The 26094-nt window shown below is 48.3% G+C and overlaps 1 protein-coding gene across 8 annotated transcripts in view; it reads left to right on the top strand.

Moving 5' to 3' along the window:
* The window catches only part of Mute (gon-4 like protein muscle wasted), a 47942-nt gene extending 27631 nt beyond the window's left edge, over positions 1-20311 (top strand). For 3 of the 8 annotated variants that reach the window (XM_077699942.1, XM_077699940.1, XM_077699939.1), the window contains exons 15-24: positions 5911-6279; positions 6707-6979; positions 9879-10016; positions 10501-10653; positions 11299-11480; positions 12323-12575; positions 17042-17173; positions 17784-17860; positions 18533-18629; positions 19702-20311. In XM_077699942.1, the coding sequence (XP_077556068.1) occupies positions 5911-6279; positions 6707-6979; positions 9879-10016; positions 10501-10653; positions 11299-11480; positions 12323-12575; positions 17042-17173; positions 17784-17860; positions 18533-18629; positions 19702-19776 (1749 nt within the window). In that variant the 3' untranslated portion in view covers positions 19777-20311. The remainder of the gene's footprint in view (positions 1-5910; positions 6280-6706; positions 6980-9878; positions 10017-10500; positions 10654-11298; positions 11481-12322; positions 12576-17041; positions 17174-17783; positions 17861-18532; positions 18630-19701) is intronic. The other 5 variants (XM_077699941.1, XM_077699945.1, XM_077699944.1 and 2 more) reach the window with 5 other exon arrangements.
* The last annotated feature ends 5783 nt before the right edge of the window (positions 20312-26094 follow it).

Below are 26094 nucleotides of genomic sequence, written 5' to 3'. Positions count from 1 at the left end.
GGATGCTGCGAGTTGCGACAGCTGCGCCGATGTGAATATGTCATTTAATTTCTACTTGCAAGTGCACCTTGTACCGCGTCAAGCTTTTGCTCCGGTCGCGATCACGACGCGCCTATTGAAGTGCAGATATCGTGAACGCGTCGTCCCGTCGTACGCGCGGACACCCGTCAGGTAGATTTTCGGTAAGTGATACACGGTGTGCAGTACGTAGGCAACCGAACGATTCGCAACTCAATTTTTTGGTTATCGCCGCTATATATAGCTTGCTAGGCCGGCAATGCGCGGCAGCGCCTTTGCAACTGTTACAAGGTAGATTCCCAGTTGATATAATTCCATCGTCCTATTACCTTAGTAGGTGTCCGTCTGTTGACTAGAAGAGGATCTGGAATTTGGATCTTTTTGTGGTCTCGCTCTGGATTTCGCTTTTCAACGCTTCATACTGCGAGGTTAGTGTATGAACGTTTTCAACTGATATCACCTTGAATTTATTGACACTGAGACAAGTTGAAACTTGGTGAAAAAAAGTTTATTGACGCCACCCACCCTCTCATTTTTTTTACTCAATAAAACGTTTTGCCTCCTCCTCCTCCTTCGCAAAAAATTCTATCGAAGGCACGCGAACAACGGTAAAAACATTCCACAATTTTTTAGCGTGAAATCTGCATGAAGTACTGCTTACCTATATATATATAGAACGGCCGTTTAATTGACTAGTCATCTCTGGGATTGCCAGTGAAACTGCAACGCAAACTTGGGCACTTTCCAGTCCGGTAGCCGCACGGCGTTCGCCCACTGTTTGCGGCGTTCTCCATCGCTTGGGAACCTATAAACGGCGGCGATTGCAAACAAAGGATGAATGCACACCAATGTACAGCAATACTTGTCAGCGGAATGATGCACTAACCGGTGGAAAGTGACGCCCAATTCCTTGGGTACCGATCGCGACTTGCAGCCTGGCACCGAGCATTGCGGCATTGTTAGAGCGAGCCGCTTCGCAAACCTGCTGCGGCCACACTGAAGACGTGTAACAGTGTAACCGCGCGTTTAGGTTCACGGTCACGCGCTGCAAAACGGCCTTCTACCTGCCTATCAGCTGATTTCCGCCGGCTCGGCGCTGGCAGATGCAGACGACAAGAGAGGCGATACAGGACGGAGGAGGCGGAGAAGGTGCACCGAGAGAGAGAGGCAAAAGAGTCCGCCAATGGCATGGAGGGCCAATGGTCCGCCATTCGACTTACAGAAATGGCGTTTCCGGCTGTGCTGGGTGTGACGTCAGGGCCTCTCCTAAGCTTTTCTTTCCTCCATGGGTAGTTCTTTGCGCCTCATGTGGCCCTTCGCCGACGCTGCGTGCGTGCGTCTATCCGTTTGGTTGCCGGGCCGTCCGCGTATTCGAGTTTCGGCGACGAGTCGTTGCGCGCAGCTCTGCCTGCCACCCGAAACGCGCAGCTGCCTGATCGTGCGGGCAAAGTGGTCGACGGGAGAGGCAGAAAACATCTTTGTTTACTGCGCTTTCGGACCCGTCGAAGTTCACGCCGCAGTCGGAGAGTTGTGTGCCGCCGCCGCGTGCAGAAGTGGAGATGACCTTTTCAACTTAGCCGCTCAGGCAAAGTTGAAAAGATCAACCATTTCAACCCTTTCTTTAACCATTTATTTCCAAGGCGCAGTCAGTCCACAATTCAGCAAGGTCCCTCCCAGGCGTAATCTAGCATTCTGATATGTCGCCAGAAGACGACAACGATGATGTGTGCGCGAGAGAGGCGCTGGGTTCTGTGGCACGAGCGCGCCTCACGCGTCGAACGCTGGCCAGTGCTGTCTCCAACGCCCGAACTACTGCCTATGTTCCCAACCTCTTGAGTTGTAATAAATCGTCGGCAGCCATCCACGGCTGTGCGGACGCAACACATTCGTTTTTCTTTTTCTTTTTTTTCATATACGTATCGCACCGATCGAGTGGTCCTCAGCGAACAAACAGCCGGCGTACTGCTTGCGACGCGAGGTGGTCACACCCAACATAAGGGTTCTGAACCCTTTGTTTTCCAGTGCACTGAAGTAGATAAAAACGTACCACCACGCCGGAGCACCGAAAAGGCGAACGTATGCAAAAGCGCGCGCGAGCGAAACCAAAGCTAGTCTCACCGCCGACACGACACTCATTACGTGCAATAACTCAGCAGAATGCCAAACGCAAACGTCACAGCACGCCTGGCAAACACCGCGCAGCTGTAGGCCGCTCCATGCTTGTGAATGTTTACGGCGGCGCGTTCGAGCGATCCAACGTCAGAAGTGAAATTCGGCTTGCAGCTCGTGTGGGTGCTTCTTAAGAATGCGATCGAAGTTTCGCCTTGCTTTGAACAGCGACAGCGGCAGTACTTCCACGATACGAAGCTTGGAGCGCAACGCTATCGAACAATCTTTACGGCACCTTCGGCGACGACGCTCGCCTCCATCTCCACCGGCAGCCAGCCGGAGCCACTAAATGCTACCGCGGGCCTGAGCGTGGTGGATTTTCCATAATGCATTGCGCGGGAGGAGTCCGAGGAGAGGAGAAAGCGGCTTCAGAGGAGGTTGGCTTGCCGAAGCTGGGCCGCGTGACGTCATGCTCCCTCCTAACATTTTTCTTCCTCCATGGTAGTGCCTCTGTGAACCACTGTTGCATATATGCAACGTGACAGTTTTCTTGAGAATAGTAGTGTGTATGTGCCATTTTCCGTAGGAAAACGCAAGAATTGCGACTTTTCACTTTTGTACAATTGATTTAATTCTGTTATTGCAGCCTGCAATTACGTCTTCTACATTTTACGGGTTGCCGAGAACACGAAAAAAGCGTTTTCTTGGAGATGACAGCTTGCTTCGCCACATCGACTGCAACCAGAGTGACATATCCGAGTACAGCAGTGCCGACGAAGAGGATGAGGCGCTTGCTGACGGAAGCAGTGATGAAGAAAGTCCTTCCACGGAGCCCGAGGATGAAGTCCCCGCCCAGACCCCCACAACAGGCTTGAAAGCGACATATGCGAAGAAGCGTTACACATGGAGGAAAACATTTGAAAAATCAAAAAGCTGATTCGAAAATGACTTCCCTTTGCCTCCTTGTGAGCCTCTCACAGCAAAGCAGCTTTTCGATTTGTTTGTGTCCAGAACGATGTTGTCACACGTCGTTGAAGAAATAAACAACTACTACGTGCAGAAAAATGAACAACTCTCCGCTTGACACTTGAAGAACTCACATCTGTGCTTGGAATGTTTTTCCGTATGGGCCTGGTGGATATGCACAGGGTGCGTGCGTACTGGGAACAGGGAAGCAGGTACGAGCTTGTGGCACAAGTTATGTCTCGGAACCGATTCGAGAAAATAACGAGTCATTTGCACTTTGTCGACAATGATACTGCGACTGAACAAACTGTGCAAGAAAAATGCTCGAAAGTGCGCCCTTGGCTTTCAGAACTGCGGGAAAACATGTTGAAAATTCCACAGGAAAACAAGACGTGCATTGATGAGATTTTGATTCCATTCCGTGGAAGGTCCCCTATACGGCAGTACCTGCCAAACAAGCCAAAGTGCATGTGGGGTCTCAAGGTTTGGGCCCGAGCAGGAGAGTCTGGGCTCTGCTATGACTTTGACGTGTACCCAGCTTCTAGCAAGGGTTTTTATAGTGATTAAAGTGGATATGAACTCGGTCTTGGGTCAGGAGTTGTGATCCAGTTGTGCTCAAGTCTCCCTGGCCACGACCACAACCTCGTTGTTGCTGTTAACTTTTTTTCAAGTCCTCATTTGGTCACTGAGCTAACACGTAGGAAAATTTCCTACATTGGAACCGTGAGAGAGAACAGACTGCAATCATGCAAGTTGATGTGTGAGAAATAAATGAAAAAAGAAGGCCGTGGCACATTGGACTCCTGTGTGGCATCTTGCGGTGAGCAAGACATGGTGGTCGTAAAATGGTTTGACAACAGGCCAGCGACACTCATCTTTAATTGTGTTGGTGTCGAACCAACGACCACCGCAAAAAGATGGGTCAAAAGGCAGAAGACCCCATATTCCCGTTGAGTGCCCCACTGTAGTGCCCGAGTACAACATGTCGATGGGTGGTGTTGACCTCCTGGACAAGATGTGCTACAGTTATCGCTTTCCGATGCGGGCAAAGCGATGGTACATGTACATATTCTGGCACACTGTCAAAATGGCAGCGATCAATTCATGGTTTCTGCACAAACGTCATGCACAACAGCAAGGCAATGGTACCATGCCTCTTCGTAGTTTTCTGTCGGAGCTTGCGACTGGATTGGTACTCTACAGAAAACGCCCACCTGGACGGCCATCGCAGGAAAATCTTCCACTTGTCAGGAAGGTCCTCACTGAAATTCTACGAGACGTGAGAAAAGATGGAGCAGAGCACTGGCTACTGTGGAACGAGCGCAGAAACAGGTGCAAGGTATGCCCAGGGGGCTACACCTTCATTGTTTGCTCAGTACCTGTGCCTGAATAAAGACAGAAACTCTTTCACCGACTTCCACCAGGCTTAACATCCCCCTGACAAGCCAGTTTGAAGAATTGTGTTTCAAAGAAAAACCAAGCATTATAAACGCAGCGACAGTTTACTTTCCCTTCTGTATTCTATGACACTTATGCTCAGTGTTGCATATGTGCAACAAGCTGTTGTTGCTAATAAAAAAAAATTTCTGAACGTTTTTATGGTTTTTGTATCTCTATTTGTGCTCTAGATTGAAGTGCATAACTTGTTTGCTAATTTTCTTTGTGTTTTCTGGTACTGAGAATTACTGTGTTAAAAACATTTGGAGAGCTCAAAAAAGTTCGAAATGGGATGTATCTTGTAAAGCTCTCATTGTTGCGGGTGGCACTAAACTTGACCACTTCCAAAAGGTGCAGTTGTTCCACAGAGGTTTTTCTCAAGGTCATTTTTCGAAACACAAAGAAGCAAATGTTTTGTGTGTGAGCAGAGCAGTTGTAGAACAGTTTGGTACACGTTCTCCCCGCCACCCTTGAAAATGCCTTGACATGGCCTTGAAAGTCCTTGAATATCCTTGAATTCTTGTATTTGAATCCTGCACGAACCCTGGTTCACGGTAGTTGCAATTTTATTTCTTTGGGCAGCCTTACGCCCTACTTTTCTCATCGCACGAAGCACCCTCTTATGCCCTTCAACTGTGGCAGCATTGCCTGCTACGTATCAAGCGGTGTATGGATGGGGTGGTTCTTTGTCATGCATGGCTGAAAATGGCCACTCTTTGTTATCGTCAAATGTAGGAAATCTCAACTGTTTATGATGCCTTTTATTCTGCATTTCTACATTGCTGGTGCCCCTTATTTTGAGTGACAAGAACTCGGAAAAAAGAAAAAGGAAGGGAGGCAATCGTGTTTCCAGCAGAGGGAGGCCAGGTATTCTGCTGTAATGCCTTAGCTGCTCCCCATTTCTTCCTGCTTTGAAAGAGTACAGGTGCGCTTGGTATCTGGCTGAGGTTGCTGACATGCAGTGGCTCAGTGATTTCTGATCTTTGCACCAGTAAAATGCGCTATACTTGCAGATAATAGGAGCACCAGAGGATGATGTGGTGGTACACCAGCTAAGGTAGCAGTGTGCAGCAGCTGCTCTTGTTATTTGCAGGAAAATTGTTGCTTTGTGCCTTTTGACACTGTTTCTTTTATAAATTGTCACCTCCGAATTTAGGGGCAGGGAAGCTCTTATGTGTCGTGGCCAGCTCTTACACGAGAGTATGCATCACTGCTTTGAGATCAGTTTCCTGAATTGCGTGCGCCCAGTGTTTGCGGAGCTATGGACAAATGCCATCCTTGTTGGTAGTAGAGTACTCAGCCAAGTTCAGTCGTGCAGTTTGGTGTCTGTTTGATCCTTCCTCACGTAAAGTGCAACTGGTGCCCCCCGTGTTGTTGCAGCGGTTGTACCTTGCTGCCCGTTCGACTCGCCGGTCAATACCCCCAATGGTGGGAGCGCCCACGACACCGCCCCCCATCTTGCCCGCGGCCACGCCCTCCACCGTGGTCTGCCCTGCCGGCAGCCTGGTGTCCATTGGGGGCATTGCGGGCACCATCGTGATGGCTCCACAGGCCGCCAGCGCGCCCGTGACCCTCACCGTGACCACCACCAGCACGTCACCTCGGCAGATTCTCCCGTCCCCGCTGAAGCAGATCTCGCCCATCCTCAAAAAGTACAGCCACTACACCCGCAAGATCCTCCAAAAGTCGCCCGTCAAGAAGAGGCTCACGTTTGACAAGGAGCCCTCTGCGCCCATTGCTAAGCCTAGGGTGAGGCCCTCGCACAATACGTAGCAGCCGGCTGTGGCCGGAACGCGGGTATCACAACCGTCTCTCTGCTTGAACAGAAATGAGAGGTGGTGGCTTTCATGCCTACTGACTTGCATTCTTGCCATGCAGTGCTCACTCAGCTTGCGAGCAAAACAGCAAACCAAACTGCTTTGAAACTAGTGCAGGGGGGCTCAGTTGTAGCAGTGTCTGGGTGTGGTTTGAGCATCGTGCAAGTTGGACGAGGTTCGCTGCATTTCAGGCTAACCGACTTTGTGATGGGCACTGGCGGGGCAAAACAGAATATCTGTGTTGGGTCGTGTGCCTTGCTTTTCAGCTTTAGGCCTCACGTGAAATAGCAGCCTGGCTTTTGCTCTGGCATAAAAATGGACCTTCATGTGCCATCTGTGTTGGGCTCTGGTGAGCGCAGGGTCGACGAAGCGCGCCCGAGCCCACATCGTCGGACGAGGCCACATCCGAGTCCGTCGATGTGTCCGAGCAGGCTTCCTGCGACGACGGGGTGCCAGCGAGTGGGCCGGAAGAGGCGGAGGACAACGAGGGGGACCTGGCCGCACTGATGGCCGCCAGCAGCACCATCCTGCGTCGCAAGCAGGCGCTCAGTCGGAAGCGGTCACGGCAGCAGAAGGACGCCGAGGCATCTCTGCCGCTACTGGCTCCTGGGCTTCTGGATTCCGATCCTCTGGTAGGTGTGCGGCCAAGACCTGCTTCTTCGCAAAACACATTGCCGGTGATTGCCTAAAACTTGGATGAATTTGTCGGAAGAGCAGATAAAACAGTCGGGTGGCTATGGAACTCGAACCTCGTGCATGGCTGACAGGTCTTCCACTGACTCGGTTACAGTGTCACACATAGCAATTGTCCTTTAACACATCGGTTACAGTGTCACACATAGCAATTGTCCTTAACACATTTTGGAAATGCTGTGTAGTCTACATAAGGAATGAATTCAGTTGTAGCAATCAAACCAGGCCGTTACGGGGAGTGTACTTGGATGCACTGCTAACAAAACCAGAAATGATAAATGTATCCAACACATTCTGAAGAAGGTAAGCAACTGCGGTGAAACTGAAAGGCAGAAGTGAGGGGAAGTAAACACGGCCTCATTGTGCCAAGGACGCTGCGGGGCACTGAGATGTCTCCCAAGGTATCTGCACTGCACAAAGAAAACAGGGGCGTGCCATTTCTGGGTGATGTAGTTTGTAGCAGACCACGCAGAGCCTCGGGAATGTTGGAGCGTGAAAGCACTACTTGGGTGGCTTCTGCAAGAGCCAACTGGCCTAAGGCGCCTGGTTTTAACCTGTTGTGTGGCAATGCATTTGTGTGATATGAATGGCACCACTCTCCGAAGTTCAGTCGCTTGCCAACTTTTGCATTTTCGCCTCCTAAGAATATGCTGAGGGATCCTCTGTAACTTCTTTCGTTACAGTCTAGTCCACTTATAACAATATCCAAGTGCCAGGAAAATCGCATTGTTATAACCGATGTTTGTTATGAGTGGTTTGTGGGGGGAAAAAAGACGAAACAGAGATTACAACATTTTATTCGCATGCAAGCAAGGTCGTACCATGACTTATTTGCAGAAAAGATACCATAGTCAGTGGGCTTTGTTTGCTTCACATGAAGATGGTGCACATCTTTTTCAAAAGCATCTATAAGTGCTTCACATAGCTGAGTGGAAGGTTTTTGGCGGAAACGAAGACCCTGCGAAGACCCTGCCTGAGTAGGCTGTGCAACTCGCCTCTTCAATGAGGCACTCGGATGTTTCCAAAACATTGGCCCTGACGTACTTTCCGCAAAAAATGGAGGCAGCTGAAGAGGCACCCAGTCACTTCAGACAATCACAAATTCAAAGTGGTGCGCACGTGACACACCAGCCAAGCATAGGTGAACGCACGAGCGAACTGCGGGTGCAGAGATGATGCCAAAGCGGCGGCGCTGGGAGTGGGGTTCAGATGGAAAACTGCTCTCCCTATCCCCTCGCTTCATAAAGCGGCGTAGTCGACTCGTTTTCCGAGGGGTGGAAGGGATCTGAGGCGCATTGCGGCTCGCAGAGCATGCCGATGGCGCGGTGTGCTGGCGGCAGCTCAAATTTTCAGTGCGCACTGTAACCGGATTCAATAGTTAATATCGCAGCACTGGAGCATTGTAATAAGCAGTTCATTTTACCATACAGCACATACGAAAGCGGACGGTGCCATAGTTGTTCATTGTCATACAGTAAAACCATGTTATAACGAAGTTGAAGGTGGGGTCGTAATTACTTCGTCATAGCCAATGCCCATTTTTACGGGCAATTTATACGCAAGAGAGGATTTACTCGCTGCCGAAATTCACAGCAGAAACAAAAATTGGCTGGCGATTACGATACTCCCAAATGCGATATTTGGGCGCAGCAGCAGTGTGCTGAGGCAGCCCTGGCTCGTGGGTTCTCGACGGTAGCGATGACGAGCCTCTGCGTCAGCAGCGCGAAGTACGTCTCAGGAAGGGACCACGAACTGCGTCTTAAGGGAACGCACATCCTAGTCACGCGCACGCCCCCCTCACGTTTTCGCCAAGTGTTGCGCCGTCGAGCGCCTCGTGTGGGCACAGATACTGCCTTCTCCCCTCCCCCACCGGACACTTTCGGAGAGTGCTGGCTCACACCGCCACGGTGAACTGCCCCCCCTCTCAATTTCGCGGGACTCTCCTCCTTTGCTTTCTTTCATCGTTCGCTTTTTCTTTCACTCGTCGGTCCAGCCATCGTTCGCTTGGCCACAACGACAGCGACGCCGCTCGGCCCATGAACAGGCGCCAAAGGGTTGTGCCCTACCTAAAACAAGTGAAATAAAACATAAAGGAATCGTTACTTTATTCACAGCAGACAGCTCATTAATGATCATTCGACCGCACACGAGCCGGCGGCTCACTTCGCAGATAGACAGCCCTTGATAGATATTTGCCGCGTCTTCTTCAAGCGAATGATGGCTTTTTCAGCTGAAGCCGCGATTTCGAGTCCGCTGTTGCCATCATCGTAAGTGCCGAAGAAGCGGCGCAGCAGGTCTGCCGCATCCTGATACAGTGCCTGGAGGAGCATCCATGCACTCTTCCGGTAACCCGGGAGACGCGCATCCTCACATGTGTTGCCAGGCGCTTGCAGTCATTTCAGCACGCTGGAGTTGGCTGCCCCTAGCTAGCGCAAGTTTTGAATTGCCGCATACCATGATGCGACGGAAACCGTCGCATTGACTTGGCGAATACCAAAATGGTAATGCTCGTTGTGGAAAAAAAAAACAGGTTCGTTATACCCATTGCCAGGAAATTTCAGATTCGTTAAAACGAGGTCTTGAATACATGGGCGTCTATGGGAATTTCAAGGGGAATGACGATTGCTTTCTTATATTCATTAGTTCGTTATATCCCATTTCGTTATAACGAGGTTTTACTGTATTCGATATATTGTTCTACACGGTATCGTTATAAGTGGACTCGACTGTACTTGATTCTGTGAAAGGAAACGAGTGCGATATCCCACCGTATTTGCTGCCATTTGTGTGCTCTTTCCCGCCTGTTTCTCACTTTTTCTTTTTTTAACCATTTTTTAGAAGGAGGACCGCGAGAGCCAGTTTACACAGCAGTACCTGACCCGGGTGCAAGAAGCCCTCAAGGATGACCACATTCGCCACGCCAAGTTTCTCTGTCTGCTGAACAGTGCTCAGTGCAACAGTACCAGCCCCGTTCAGGTGAGGCAGCAGGCGACTGGCACACTGTTTTCGGCACGTGGGAAATTCAACTAGTACTGCCGATTATTGAGTCGCACACTTTTCTCTGCTACATTTGTACATTCACGAGGTGCCAAATAAAAGCCTGCATTCTGCTGTAGGAACGAGCCAGTGCAATAAACGAATCCTGTTTGAGCTTGTACAAGTGGCTAAATGCACCCTAGCTCAAACTATGACGATTTTTATGATGTGGTGCTGCTTGTCATTAAACACATTCAGATACAAAGCGTGAGTGGCTCAGTAGGTGAAAATTTTAGCGTGTTGACTTCGTTTAGTTTGGGCCGCGAGTTTAAACATTACCACTCAGTACTAGAAATATGCAGCTGGTGAAGAGGGAAGGCACAGTGTTAGATGTATTTTTGTTCATGCATGGAATGTGGCAGTTGAATTTTTCTTGTGCGCATGTTTTTACTACCCCCTCCCCCCCCCCCTTTTGTGTGTGCAGTTGTACAAGAAGGTTGCCGAGCTTCTTCACGACCATCAGGACTTGGTCGACGACTTTGTTGGCTTCTTGCTGCCAGAGCAAGCCCTGGAGTGTGGAAAGCTGTTACAGTACCTGAACTTCACAAAAATACGCCTTTTTCTCCGGAAACTAGAGGTACGTGAGCACCCCTGGTGCTTTTTTAATACCTGGGGTACTTGTTTTGAACTGCACGTCATTATTGATTCAGTAAGTCCTAGTGAAAATGCTGCTCAACTGTCTGACTTTGCTTTAGAAATTCATAAGAAACACCCCTTTCATGCCAAGGAAAGAAGTCAGCATTGTTGTTTGAAGAAATGCATTTCCGTAGCGACTTAATTGCTGCTTGGTCTCTGGCTAGTACCTGTAGCACCACGATTTGCCGTTAGTGATCATTTCACACAAAATGTCTGATTGATGTCCGTTTGATTCACAGTTTAGCCCAGTTTTCAATTTGGAACTTAAGGCAGACACAACATGAACGGTCTGCGATGACTTGCCAGAGAATGGCCGGGGTTGGTTTTGGCCCAGGATGCCTGAAAGTCCTCCCCATCTAAAATGCAAGGCCCTAGAAAAGGGGTCTGGCCGGCTTCACATACTCAATGTAAAAACCATGGTTAACTGTTCGGCCAGGTTACAAGAGTTGTAATTTGACAAATACTGTGGCTGGAGCAAAGACGTTGCTGCTTGCATGGGCACAATCTGCGTGGCCAGAGACTAGTGCTGTAGTGAGCATGGGAGGGAGAGGTGTTGCACTAATATTGGCGGGGTTGCTGCACGCAGGTGCACTTGGGCCAGCAGCCGCAGCAGCTTCAGCGGCTGCTGCGCTCGCTGCACCAGCTGCAGCGGCAGCCAAACGTCACTGCCGAAGCCATCTTCTCGGTGCTGCAGCCGCTGCTGCGCGGCCAGAGCCACCTCATGGACGAGCTGCAGCAGCTGATACCCAGCCAGGGGGTCCCAGACAGGCAAGCGACAAGGGAACACTACCTAACTGTCGCTGAAACCACCAAGAGTCGGTCTGGTGGCCTAGTTTTGTCTCAAAAAAAAAAAAAAACACCTCGTGGTCACCTTCATTTATGTAGTTTTACCAGAAGTATCTGTGGATAAAAAACAATATTTGAATAGGTAAGATGTCTTTTCCCAGGTGGACAGTTATTCTATTAATAAAGCACTGTTGTTGATTAGAACTCGCTAGACCTGGCAAAGCAACACTATTCATTTCTGTCGAATACCGTGTAATGCCTGGCATGCCTGGTAGGTTTGTGCAGAACACTTGAGCCGAGTAAAATTTGCCCGGCCGGCCTCATTCATGCCAATGCTATCACAGTGCAGTATGCTGCATAAAGCGTGAAGCAGCCTTTATGTAGATGTGCCACATACGAGACACTTCTGAATTTGTGATGTACTTGCGAAACAGGAACTAAGATTGTGGGCTGCATTCAGACAGCTGGAATTTATCATGAACCCATTTATCATGCTGATGCTGGGTGCACTTTTGGTTGTTGAAATGTCTTCAATTTCTGTACTGTGCATCTTGCCTTTGTGGCTTCTGCAGCACAGTCATTGAGTCACTTTATTGCTGCCCACTGCACAGATTGCAAATCTTAACTCTTCGCTGACTTGCCTGTGTTGCGTTTCGCCGAGCATGTACGAAAAACAGACGTGGCTCAAGTACAGATGCTTGTTTGACAAACACGATGTTGGCACCCATCCAATGACAGGTCCATTATCCAACTGCCTGTGAGTGTTTTCCTGTGGCAGCGCTTTGTGACCGCATGATGTGCCTGACCCCTGGTGGACGCTGCAGCCTGATGGAGGACTTCGAGGAGGTGACGTTGCCCGACGAGGAGGACGACGAGGAGGAGGAGGAAGGGGAAGGGGCAGCAGCGGCCGCAGTGGGCAGCCCCGGGGGTGGCGGCAGCAGCAGCTGCGAGGAGCTGACCCTGTCCCCGCCACGGGACGCCCCGGGCACCCTGCAGTGCCCCTGCAGCTGCCACCAGCGCAGCCCCGACCCACGCTACCTGAGTCGGGCCAGGCACTGCACTCGCTGCGGCATCAAGGTGGGCATGGCGAACCTTTGGTTTCCAGAGAGGAGACTGAAGCGAACTATGTAAACAGCACAAGGGTAACATTCCTGCCCTGATGTCACCTGCACTGCGGAAAATGCAGCAAAAACAAAAGACAGCATGACGGAATTTAGATGGAGCATTCGTGGTTGCTGTACAAGTACTTGTGCAAGGCCGACGGCAATCTCCAGTGGTCTTGCGGGTACTCAGAGCACACTGCGTTGGCGTACACATCTGCTCACTGTCAAGGGGCTGGTGGCGTTGCTTAGCTGTGGAGTCTGCACTTTGAAAGTCTCATGGACATAGAATTAAACTTTTGTTCATTACCTGGACCTTTTCCTCCAAGCTATAGTAGAATCTGACTCCGTATCTCCAAGTGCTGACTCATCTATGGCGGGAACTGTACGTCTATTTGCAATGCGAATAATCGCCAGCAAGCGCCCAGGAAGTCGTCTGACAATGGGCATTGGTTTTGTCTGCCAGCAGTGCCCCTCAGCCGTTGTTTCTCTCGGGTTTTGTCTTCGTCCCGCACGTTTGGGAAAGTGGCACGGAGTCTTCATCGTTAAGGGGACACGCGGGTCGAAAAAACGCGATTTTTTCGAAATATACCGATTTTTTGTTTTCCCTTGCATTAGCATCTTTGACTATCCTTCTTTCATGGGTAAAAAAATGAAAGCGAAATACGAACGAGAACTTAGTGAAAAATGTGTCTGAATGACTCGCGGTGACCCAAGAAATCGCGCAAACAAGCCAAATTTCGGCCAGGTTTGAGAATTTATTCCGCACGGCAGTGTGGCTCGCCGCCATTTTGGTCACTTGAGAGAGGTAGATCAAGCCTTCTTCTCTCGATTGAGCCGCTCGCCAGCTTCGTATCTCCGCGTAAAAAAAATAAAAAAAATGTTTCTTCCCGCTTGTTTTGCGAGCTCCCACTGGGCATTTAAATCACGTGACGCGAAAGCGGGACCGCCATTGGCTCTTGCCGCTTGTGAGCCGCCATCGCCCGCATCGTTCCGTTCGCTACTTCGCGCTATCTTTTCTATTTCCTTATCGTGTGTTTTTAATCGTGAACGGTGAGGAGAAGCGTGACTTTTGTCGCCGGAAGCAGCGTACTTCATGCCGGTACAAAGGAAAGCGCAAGCGGCGCAGCGTTGTGACGACCACGGCCAATGCCGGCACGACCGGCACCGTGAGGCCTAACGGCGCCGGGCCTTCAAGCGTTGCAAGCGCGGCTCTACCAGGCGGGGCTGATTTTATCAGCGAAGATATCGGCTTTATAAGCGCATCGGAGAAGAAGTCGGCAGCCTTCCAAGGTGAGGAGACAGCCAGCCACGGGAGCGGTGCAGTTATCTGTGGAGTCGGCGCTCTGACTGACCTTGAGTGCCGCCGTGTGCGCGACGTGCGGGAAGTGCGAACTCGTCGTAGTTGAGGTTGCGAACAAGCGGAAGGGCTTCGCATCGGTACTGGAACTGAAGTGCAAAAACGAGAAGTGCCCTGCGGGAGTGGCTGCGGGAGTGATTTCTTCTGTTTACTCGTCGCAGCGCGCTGCCGCCGTCGGTCGCGGAGGCCGCAAACCGGAACTCTGCAGTTTCGCCGTCAATGTGAAAGCGGTACTCGCTGCACGCGCGGTTGGCATCGGACACGATCAGCTGTGCAGGTTTTGTGCCATTCTTGGTCTACCAAAACCACAGCATCAAAAGACGTTCTACAACACTGCCAAGAAAGTTCATGTTGCGGCCACAAAAGGCGTCTCAGACAACCTTGCTGAAGCAAGGCAAGTAACTGCGTTGCAAGCTGGTCAGACTGACCTCAGTGTGATTTTTGATGGTACTTGGCAGAAGCAAAGACACGAGCCACAACAGTGTTGGCACTGCCATTTCTCTTGACACTGGTCTCTGCCTGGATTTTGAGGTGCTGTCAAACTACTTGTACTTGTAGCCGCCACCAAAAGCTTGATGAGCAAGAGGAGGAAGTGTGGCAAGCCTTTCGTGCCTCTTGTGTGTGAAAAAAATGTTGACTGCTCATCCCATGCCATGGAGACGGAAGCAGCACTGCGCATCTGGCACAGGACGCTATCGTACAACCTGCAGTTCACTGTAGTGGAGACTGCCACTGCCCTCGCAGGGTTGTGGTTCAACAGAGGCCACACTAGTTTTGAGCAAGTTCTCCAAGAACTGGGAATCTTCCCTTCAGAAGAACTGGTCAGATCTTCCCTTCAGAAGAACTGGTCAGACTAAGCAATGCAAGTGACCAGCGGAGGATCAGGCAAATGTGTGCAAATCTGACTGCTAAGGCTAGCCCCATTGCCGCAGCCTGGTGAAACAAACCCATACCAAGGACTACCCCAGCAAAAACCGTGAGGGTGCAACTTATGCAGCAGGAGCATTCTAGTTTTAGTACCTCAATGTGGACATTTCAGACTGTATCCCCACCAAATTTCATGTTGTTCGAGCAAGAATTTCTGAGTCTGCCAAAGAAATAAACTTTCAATTGCGTTTTTCTCAGCTTGTTGTTTTTGTCCGTTTTCTGAGTTTGTGCACACTTATTTTCCCACTTAAAGTTGTCGTATCAGGATGAAATTTTGCACAGATGTTAATTATAACACGTAGAGTGCACAAATCTTGTTCATTATGCAATTTGTGTCCTTAGATATTTCTGACGGTCATAAAACAAAAATATACAGAACAAAAAAAGGCACACTACCAGTACTTTTTTTTTCGTGGTGAGGAAAATGATGATGAGGCTTTTTCAGGTAGATTTGTGCACTCTGCAGTTCATAAGGAACCACCTAGGCTAATTTAAAAGTTTCAGAAAAAATTTTTACTATAAAAAAAAGTGTGCACAAAAAAGCCATTTTTCTGAAAGTCATGCTGCGTAACATTTTATCCGGAGCAGCTATTCAAAATCTGATTACATATATGACCAGAGGAGCTCAATCTCTATAAGCTGTGAAAATTTCAGCCTCCTAACTTCATTATTAAAAAAAAAGTTGTTTGGAGGAGCACGTCCCCTTAAAGGCAGTCCTCCTTTGTGCTGGTTCCTGGAACAGTCAGCAGGTGTAAACTTTTCCCACCAAAAGTTCCCATCACATTGATCGTCCGCGTGCCCAGTCGAGGCAGTGAGGTGTCTTCCTGAGAAAAGCGGGTGTTTGTTGCTGATTTTTCTGAGGCTTGGCTTTGGGTGACGGGGCACCATTGCGCCTGTTGTAGGATGCACGCTCGCGACAGCTGCTTGAAACCATTTGCTCACGTGCCCGGCCACATACTGTGAGAAGAAATTAAACTGTTAGCTGGTGCAGTCACATTCTGCTTGGTAGAATTATGCGATGTGATCTCCCATTGTGTGGTGAGATATGCACACATTTATCGGTGCACTGCAAGTATCACTTCAAACAGTGCGGCCAAGGAGCTTCGAGAAGCGTAGTACTCTATATTTTGTGAAAAAACCTTTTCAAGGCATGCTGGCCACTAAATGTATGTGGCCCCCTATGTGGTGCACCTGCAGCCGTGCTGTCTGCCATTGGCTGCTGTGCTGTCTTGTTTCTTCACCACAGCTGCAGTGACCTCATTCCTGTTGTGCTTCTATTTTCTTGTTAAAGCTGCTTAGCTATCGCTGACTCATTTGTGTGAACACTGTGCTTCCAGTTCTCGTTCAATTGCACGGCACAGCTGAGCTAGTGTAGTCGGTGCGCAACTATCCTTTCCCTCTATCCCCTGTCAGCACTGCTAGGGAGAGCAGTGATTTGGTTGAAGACGAAAGGAAGTCCTGCTTGGAGCACATCCTCTAACAATGCAGTGTGTATAAGGGTGTGTAGGGGGGTAAAAGTGGCAGAGGTTAATGATAAAGTGCATGGACATTTGCACAAGCCAGGCCACGTGCAACTCGGAACTTGGCCCCCTTTGTCTTCACTGCCAGTCGGCTACACTGCACCTGCCATATGTGCTGGCCTAGAGTGAGGCATGCAGTGCGAAGTTGGTGAGGTTTTTTATTTATTGCAGGATGTGACTTAGCATACATTTTTGGTGCAAAAAAGTGTCATATAGTAAATTGGAATAGAAAATGTTGTGTTGACAAATTGCATGTGTCAGTAGTATAGTTCTCACCCACTGGGGAGACAAATGCTTTAAAGACATTGCGCTGAAGCTCCCTGTGGTCGTTGGACATCTTGGGCTGGTAAATTTAAAGCCACGCATGCCTCACCGCCTGAAACAGTGCCGCTCATACTGCCAACAAGTTCCTTCCAACCATAATTCCACTGCATGTTATTGGTCTCCTTGCTTTGCTTTGCGCTGTTTTAAGAAACCAGGCTAAACAGTGTATAGATTTTTAGTGGCCCCTCGGTGGGGGTCCAGAGTGGGTGGTCCGGCTGTTCATTGCTCTAAAGGAGAGTGCCCCCGGTTACTGCCACGTGGTGTGCTCCACTGGGCCGTGGAAGACTCTGGGCCGAAATGCTCCCCTTGCAGTTCCTGGGTGGCCGTGTGTTTCTGCAGACTGGCAAAGTGCTGCGGCCGGCACGGGTCACTATAGGCAGGCCTCAGTCCCCTGGTGTGGAAGGCGAGCTGGGGGAGGGTCGCACCACAGAGGGCTGCGCCGAGGTGAGGACTCGTGAGCCAGGGCATGCTGCGCACCGTCTGTCTCGACCCACCCCTCACGGGCCCACCTGGGCCAACCGCAGTCGTACTTTTTGAAAGCAGCGCAGTTTCTCAACTCCCAGCTACCCTGTGGCATCATTGGGATGGTCAAGGATAGAACAAAGTGACAGGGGAAGGGACACTACCTGTTACTCCCTTGGCACCACTCAAATCAGCAGGCACGGACCTCAGTGGCAATCATAGCACGAGAGTGGTGACGCGCAGTGGAGGAGCAAGGGGCTGTTCCCCAAATATGGGTTTATCCTGCTGCTTTCTCAGAGGTATTGTTTCACTGCACCAGCACCGTAAGCAGCGTGTGTCGGCGGGTGTCAAACAGAAGGGGTTAAAAAGTGAGACAGACTCCAGCCTGTAGCTGTAAACAGGATCTTTGCATGTTTCCGCGTGTCATGCGTGGTGAGGTGTGTTTGTGGTAAGGATTTGATGCAGTGTTTTGCATGTTGATGCATGACAGTGTGCAGCTAGGACGGTTTCTGGCACTGTGATGACGCAAAGATGACAGTGTTGCCAGAAAGTAGCGTGTGCCACGCCACTCATTGAGGTTTGTCCGATGCAGCCCGGCAAGTCAGTGGGTGCGAAGGACGGAGGAGGGCGGAAAGGCAGCCAGGATGGCCAAATTATTGCCTGGACACGGTAAGTTGAGCCAGCCTTTAAGGTCTCCTCCTATGATTGTACAGTACAGTGATTGTAAGTGTACAGTGCTAAGAAAGAGCACCCGCTGTCGGAGTTGAACTGACAGCATCCAGTATGTGCCAGCAAGAGGCAAGAACGTGCTTATGTTTTGTCTGAAATGCAAGGTTATGAACCTTTTGTTTTTCTTACTCTACTTCATTGCACCATAATGGAGTGCTTGATGCTTTGAGCACGGCAACTTCCTTTTTGCATAGTCTAGTGATCATATTTTGGATCAGGTGCGCTCTGCTATAGCCGCAAATGGCAGTGTGAATGTGCCAACGTTGTGAGCCACTGACTTGAATTTAGTGCATGTTCTGTTTTTCTTTTATATATATATATATATATACATATATACATGCAGAGCATCTAGTCTCTTTTAGAGAAACTGACAACTGAAATTATGACTAAAATTTGTAGAGTGTATGTTCTCCAGCCTAAATCAAAGTGGATCACCTTGCGCGCAGTAAATGAAAATGCCAAGGGTATAATAGCCTTACCTTCGGCGACGAGTTATGAAGATGAAAATGCCAAGGGTATAGCAGCCTTGCCTTCAGCGGCGAGTTATGGAGATGAAAATAAATGCTGGATTCTCCAAGAGGCTTGAAAGGGCGCACTGTCTGGCATTTTCAGGGAGGACGACAAGGTGTTGCTGCAGGAATGTCAGCGCTCTGGCACGGAGCAAGGGCTGCAGCAAGCATCACAGCTGCTGGGCAGACCACCTGAACAGGTGTGCATTGTGTTGTTGCTGTATCGATATGCCACTGCTCATGTAAGCCTGGCAAAGGCAATGTTACCATGGCAAAGGCAAAGGCACACCCAAAGGCAATGTTATCATTGGAGAGGAAATGTTGCTGTGTCCTGTCCCTCTGACAAAAAAGAAAAAAAAAAAGATACAAAAAAAAAAGATAATGCAAGAAAAGAAATTTGTGTTGTTGTCTCAAATTTACTGGGACTCTAATCTTCTCTAGGAGAAGGACCTAGTAAAAAAAAATAATTTCTTCTTGCTGAAAAAAAAATTAATATTTTTTACAGTAAGAATTACAGAAAGTATTTCTTCCTTCCAGTTTGGTATGCACTTACTGGTTCTGCCTGAAGTAGCTGCTTTTAACTTAGCAACAAATGAAATTTATTTGTGCATTGAAATCACGGGCATTTTTAGACTCCGTGCAGAAGTAAGCACCATTGGTTTTTAACAAGTAACTGTCATGTTAAAACTGATGGGTCCGCTGTTTCAGTTTTCTGTCAGTGACCAACACCACTATGTAGAGAATGTTCTATTTTACACGAGCACTGTTACAAGGCAGTGTTCTGTTACAAGGCAGTTGGAAAGCTGATGCAACTATGTATCACCAGGCGCTGATCTTGGAGGCCACAACTTTAATAGGGCACAATTTGTCAGAATTGCGCAGAGTACTACAGATTGTGTATGCTAGGTAAACTGCATGTCCCCTTTTCCATTGGAACTGCACCTGTTTTTCTTGTGTACACATTTGCAGTCGTTACTATTATTATAAGCAATAGATATTTTGTGTATGATAGCATTAACAGGAAGCTCTGTAATTTTGTTTTTGAGTTCTGTTATAAGTGGGCAGTTCTCTTTCCCTGCCTTTTGCGAATCTTGGCAGATCAACTAATTGTTGCCAAAGAGTAAGAAAGAAAATGATGTTGCTTCAATTTTAGTGCTTGGTCACTCTCAGAAAGTGTTTATTTTTCCTTTTTGATTTGAAAAACGTGTATTTTTTGTACGGCCACTGTTTCATTAGTTGCTAACGCATCGACCTTGTGGTGTTGTGTTCCAGGTGTCCAGTCGTTTTCACGAACTCATTCGTTTGTTTGAGGCCCAAAAGAGCGACGAGGATGAAGGGGATTCGTGACGGTGCTTCTGCAACCTGCATTCTCCGTTCACCTGCAGCTGTACGCAGCACTGCATTATCAGACTGCCACCATCATCATCACAACCACACCCAAAAACCTGTGGCTCACCTAATGGGAATTCTGATTGCACACGGAATGCAACTTGTTATGCAAGCACACTCAGTCTGCCAGTTCTCGCATTTTCAAGGTCCATCTAGTCATTTTTTTACTGGCGCAGAAGTTGCCATTGAAGGCCCCCACTCCCGCTGTGAAAAAGACACGCGCTACTGTAAATAGAAAACATGGTGGCGGGTTCGTTTTTAGACGTGTTCTCGTCAGTGACGAGGGCTTATGTGTTCTTAATCTGTTGAGCCAACAGGTTATGCACTGTTTTAAACTGGTTGAGGTTTGAATCTTGGGGTGTTTTTATTGTATTTATGCTTCTTGTTCGAATCACTATGGGGACGGGAAAAAGTAAAGAATTGGTTGCAGTGTCACGTAAATGCATTTAATTAAGCAGTTGTGAGCAATAAAGTTATTGACCCATCCCTGTTACTGTTGTTGTGTACTGTGGTTACTTCATAGCATGGCGGTGTATGCGTAGGCAGTACCCATGCGACACCATTTGCTTAGTACGCTGTCAATCATCACGGCCATACAAGAATGTGGCGAACTAGGCCACCTATGCCTGCAGGAACAGAGCGCTCTCAAGAGGACGCATAAATTGTGGTAAGTGTGGGGTGGGAAGCCCCTGCAATATCGTAGCAGGATGTCCGGAAGGGAGTTCGCGCAGTGGTAGGGTGCTGTTGCTACAAGTGATGTAGCAGGTGTATGCACCCCATTTCTGCAGCCGATGGCATGGCTGATGCACGGTAAGACAAAATGCACAACCAGAGAACATCGGGAATGAAGCACACAACTGAAACTGGTGCAGGCAAGTCTCTTGGAAGCAAATTGCATTCCAATGTGTAGGAGTGTTGCAAATAATATACTTCTTCCATAAGGAAAAAAATATTTGCACGGTGTCAGGTGCGTGTGCATTAACTTTAAAAACTTGTACGTCGCCCATTCACAATGCAAATTAATATCGGGTAGGTATGATGTCACTGGTCTACGCAATGCAGACACAAACAGAAGTTCTCGTCCGTGTGGTAAGTGTGGGGTGGGAAGCCCCTGCAATATCGTAGCAGGATATTGTTGGTTGTAAATTGCAGCGGTGTGCTCCAGTACTAAAGCATAGGTTTTTTTGAAACGAAAGCTTTCTTAATGGGACTGGTGGCACCCGGTCATAAAACTAACGCATTGCGTTAGTTGGTCAATGCGTTAGCAATGCGTTAGTTTTATGACCGGGTGCCACCAGTCCCATTAAGAAAGCTTTCGTTTCAAAAAAACCTATGCTTTAGTACTGGAGCAAACCACTGCAATTTAAAACCAACTTAGGTGGATTTCTGTTTGTGTCTGCATTGCATAGACCAGTGACGTCATACCTACCCGATATTAATTTGCATTGTGAATGGGCGACGTACAAGTTTTTAAAGTTAATGCACACGCACCTGACATCGTGCAAATATTTTTTTCCTCACGGAAGAAGCATATTATTAGTTGACCAACAGTTGGTCGACTGAAAAGCTCTGATCAACCTTGAGCAAAGGTTGGGTGCACAAGCTCTAGTGAAGGTTTTGACGCAGTTTCGATGTGAGAAAGCTTTCGCGCTTCTCTGAATTGTTTTTTTTAGGGAGGGCTGGTAAAGTTTTTGTATAGGCTTCCTGCGCTGCCCAGGGGGTGCTGCGCAAGCGGCTTCCGAGCAGCACTTCTGGGTAGTACAAATCTGCGCGGCTGCTGGCATGAGCAGCGGCAGGATTTTGTCTTGAAGGGGCAAACCCATTGTATTGAGGGGAAAGAGGGAGAGGGCAGTGTGTTCCTGGGTGGCTTGGGGGAAGCAATTTCCCCTTCTGCACCCCCCTGCCGACGGCCATGGCTGCTGGTGCGTTCTGTAGCCATGTGGCGAGTGAAAATTGTGCCCTTTTCTGCGCTTGTGACAAATGCAATGGCAGCACACTATGTGCCCTGCATAGGTCACAGCCATGCTCTATACTAATGTAATGCTTTTCCCAGTTGGTGCTCCCTGTGGAAGCACTTTGTTGATGTGTGGGATGTAAGCGTAATGCATTGTTTTATGCTCATTCCTATTTTCATTCCTGCAAGTAGTTCGTCCTGTCTCATTCTGGTCAATGAGTGAAGCACCTTGCGTTGAGAATCCTGTGCCATGCCTCTTGTCTCACAGGAGCAGGTTGAAATGAACTTGTACAAGTTTTTTTTTTTTTTTCCTCTCTATTTTTTTACAGAGAGTAAGAGTACGGGTCATCATGGCCTCTAATGTGGCAGTGAGGATTACACTTGTGCAGCATATCTCTGAGGTCATGCCTTTCCGTACATACCCTCCTGTTAAAAAAAGTTTGGCCTCTCCAAGTTTGTTTGCTACACAAAAGGGGCATGGCAGGATTGTACTGAGGAAATGTTTTATGGTTGGCTTGGATATCTATTTCGGAACGGCCCACTGAAGACTGACTTGAGAACTGTTTGGGAGGGCTTAAAAACTATAACCTGTGCATTGTGCTGTGCAGTGCCACTGCCGGGAGGAAGGAGCACCAATAAAAAATTTATTTTTGGCATTCTGTTATAAGCAAAGCTGCATAGTAGCACAATTTTGCTTCCAAAAGTGGTAGAAGGATCGCAGCATCCATGCTAGCTGTGCACAACTGACTCAACATTCTCCCCCTCTCTCCACTCTGCTTTAGACAAAGTCATCGGTGAAAGGTTACGGGCCACATAAAAGGCAATACACAGGAATTTCTCCTCATCTTGTCCGCGTGGCAGCTTATGCATGTTTACGTATATGTGTGAGATAATCGAGCAGCTCAAGAATCACTTGTGCGTGCAAGTACAAAACAGCTTCCAGGCTGTGCAGAACAGTGAAGTTCCTATTGCCAGTCTCTTGGTTCGTAAACATCCCTCATGGTCGTTACTGTTGGGAACAAAGGCTTTCATTGCAGAGGTCTTGCTACTGGAATTAATATCAGCACCATAGGCATCACAATAGTGTGTTACGTTCCAGTGATGTCACGGGACAATATGAAGCGTCAAACTTGCACCATGAGATATGTTGGTCGCCAGGTAGCACTACAAAAAATTTTGACAGCACCGTGAGAGGCAATACAACAAAGAACACACATTTTCTCTGTTCAGCCCCATTCCAAAAAACATGCACCCAATACACAAGGCTCATATGAGCCATGCACACAAGAGTACGAGTCATGAACATCAAAACAGCAATAACCTAACAGCAAGATATGCAGATGTGTCTTCGTAATGCGACCTGCCAGCCGATGTGGTATGTGTCACTAATGCAGCAGGACAAGAAGCCGCCACTGCCCTGGCCATGATGACAGGAAAAGATGCCATCACAATTCTCACAGACTCCTGGGCAGCATGCTGCAATTACCAACAATGGCATCCACAAGACAGCACTGAACATCCCCGAGAAAATTCTTCAGACACCCAAGACGCAGCTCGTCTGGTCTTGAATCCCTCGATGGGGATGAGGCAGCTCATGCTACTGCCTGCCCACTACCTGAGACCGACGGACACTGCCTGTGGCTCATAAGACAGAACTGCTTGTCAGGCATGCTGGCACTCTCAGCTACTACCGTCAAGGCAGAAGGAAATTCTGGACTCCATATTGCCAGCTAACAAGAGCAGAGGCCGCGACACTTAAAGACTGCATAAAAAAAAAATGCGCGTGAATCCATCCCGTGAAGGTGGTTGGAAAGTGAAGCTGTACTTGACACCCACAATGATTACCAATGCGACGTCACTTGAGTTCACGCACGTGGCTCCACAAAGAGTGAAACCAGCGACGAGTGAAATGCACTTAGCCACACCCTTTCTTACTTCAAAGAGATATTCTTTGCTAAGGTTAAATCAATGCATGATTCATGAATGGTGTTTGGTTGAGTTGTATTGGTAAAGCACATGAGTGGAAACTCTTTTTTTATAGAATGAAAGGAAGCTCAAACCACAGAGCAAGAATATATTTTATTCTTGCTCCGTGGCTCAAACCCAGTGCGATCTCACTTCTCCGTCTCTGCCGCCACCGACAGAGACGACGAGATTGGCAGCAGAGACTGAGGAGAAGTGCAATGCCATGAGTTGGTGTGAGCTTCCTTTAATTTTTATAACTCCTAGCACATCCGCAAGGCGCACACACGGCAGCTGCACATGCCATGGGCAGCGCACAGCGGTGCGAGAGGTCGCGTGACGCTATCACGTGGCATTTAGCGAGAACGCAGGAGGTAAACCCGCAGATGTGCCTGGTGAGTGTACCGTCTGTTTCCCCCATTTCCACCTAGGCTCGTAGACAACAGGCCTCGCTCCGTTTCTCTATCCGTTCCAGGTTCGATTCCTGGCGGTGCCAGTTACTTCCTTTATTTGTTTGCGGGAGTTTTCTGTTGACACCAACGGTCGCGACAGAACCCTTGGGTGGTAGAGGTAGAAAGCTTCACTTTAAAATGCATACCCTCATAGCACCCTACTCCATGTGATGTACCCCACAAAATACTCCTCTATCCGCATTTTCTGTCCTATGCACGGCACGCTGCAACGCCACATTTAGAAGTGGCAACAGATGCTTAACCTTGCCACAATACCCGCACCTTCCCACGAGCAGCTGGTGGTGGACTGCGTAATGAGATCCGCCTTGGGATCCGCCCTTGGCGGATCCCTTGGGTACCTTGTGATCCACCCTGAACTGCCAGCCGAGCTCAGAGTATCCCAGACTAGAAAAGCCCCTTTTCAGGCAGGTACCCTGACATCTCACCTTAACTTGATCGATAGAGTTATTCATCATCACCACCATCAAGCATGAAATAAAATTGATCCCAGCATTTGCTGCTTCAGAGTTCTTGCACTCTGTTCCACAGCCAATGAAGCATCTATAAATACAAGTAGTACTAGTGTGTGAAGACGGGCTAGTTGGTTCATACTGATGGCAAAAAACAGCGCAAAGAAACTGAACGGAAGACGAGAAAGAGACAAACACGGGAGAACACCGTGTCTGCTTGTCTCTTTGTTTGTTCTCTTTCTCGTCTTCCGTTCAGTTTCTTTGTGCTGTTTTTTGCCATACAGGTAGTGTGGTGTTGCTGAAGGGTTCTGTAGAACAGCTGACCCAGGCTTGGCATTTTGCAATGAATTGATGAAGGAGCGTCTAGGGAATACAATAAGTGTGCAACCTGGCTGCTGTCATATGCGTAGAGTGGTTGAGGTATCTTCTGGTTGACCCTGGAGATGCTCAACACTGGCACAGTCATTTTCCCAGCCGTTGTGTGCACATACTGCAAACTCACCTGTTGTAACACACGCAATAATCTTTCAGTGAGCTTTCAACAGTTTCCTGTCATTCTCCAATTTTTCAATGAACGAGGAATGTTAAACTGAATTTGATGCCTAGTTCTAATGTATTGTTTTGAAATGGGGCCCATTAAGATTTGAGCTGAAATTATCAATTGGAGTAAAGATTTGCTTTCGCAACACTTGCACTAAAAAAAATATGCTACATTAATAGTATTGGTTGGTTTATCCACCTTGAGTTAAGCTTTGGTTGCGTTGGCATGACCACAGCTAGGAGCAGCGAAGATTTCAAAGAAAATTTTCATTTACTTTGCCAGAGGTTTAACAAACCAAACACTAATTTATGGATACTCAGATTTTACCAGCTTATTCTGTGCCAGATGTGTTTGCCCTAGTTTTTCCCCAAAAGTTTTCTATTGTTGCCGGGCTGTCATTTGACCACAAAACGAACATTCTTGCCTCAAAGTGGTTTTAACATAAAACATTGGGCAACATAAATGTGAAACTCTTCCTACAGTAGGAATGATGTTACGGTCTCAAAAAAAAACAAGAACTATGTCTTGGGCTTACCGAGTAACAGAGTATACTTAACAGAGTGTCCTTAACAGAGTACTTTACATTCACATTTAGTTTTATACCAAAGTAAAACTTCTCGAAAGTATGGCTTTGTACTGCACAATGCACTAAAATTAAAGCGAATTTTAGACATTGCATAATCGCTTCACCAGATTAAAGTGAAAAACACAGAGGCCATGCTCCCGAGCTTTTTTTGGCCTATTTACAGGATTTTTCGAACAAGAAAAATGTGTTCGAAAATGCAGACTTCATCGCTACTAATTGGCCAACGCTGGCTGTGGCAACACATTGGCAAGTCTATGGGCTTAAATTTAGAACGTTGCTGCCCTCTCTTACACAACCTCGTTTGGAGCAAA

Source organism: Haemaphysalis longicornis, unplaced genomic scaffold, assembly GCF_048455015.1.
Source record: "Haemaphysalis longicornis isolate Haplotype H1 unplaced genomic scaffold, Haemaphysalis longicornis Haplotype H1 scaffold_2, whole genome shotgun sequence".
Classification (NCBI taxonomy): Eukaryota; Metazoa; Arthropoda; class Arachnida; order Ixodida; family Ixodidae; genus Haemaphysalis; species Haemaphysalis longicornis.
The sequence above is the reverse complement of the archived record's forward strand: the minus strand, read 5'-3'. Positions and strand labels throughout refer to the sequence as shown.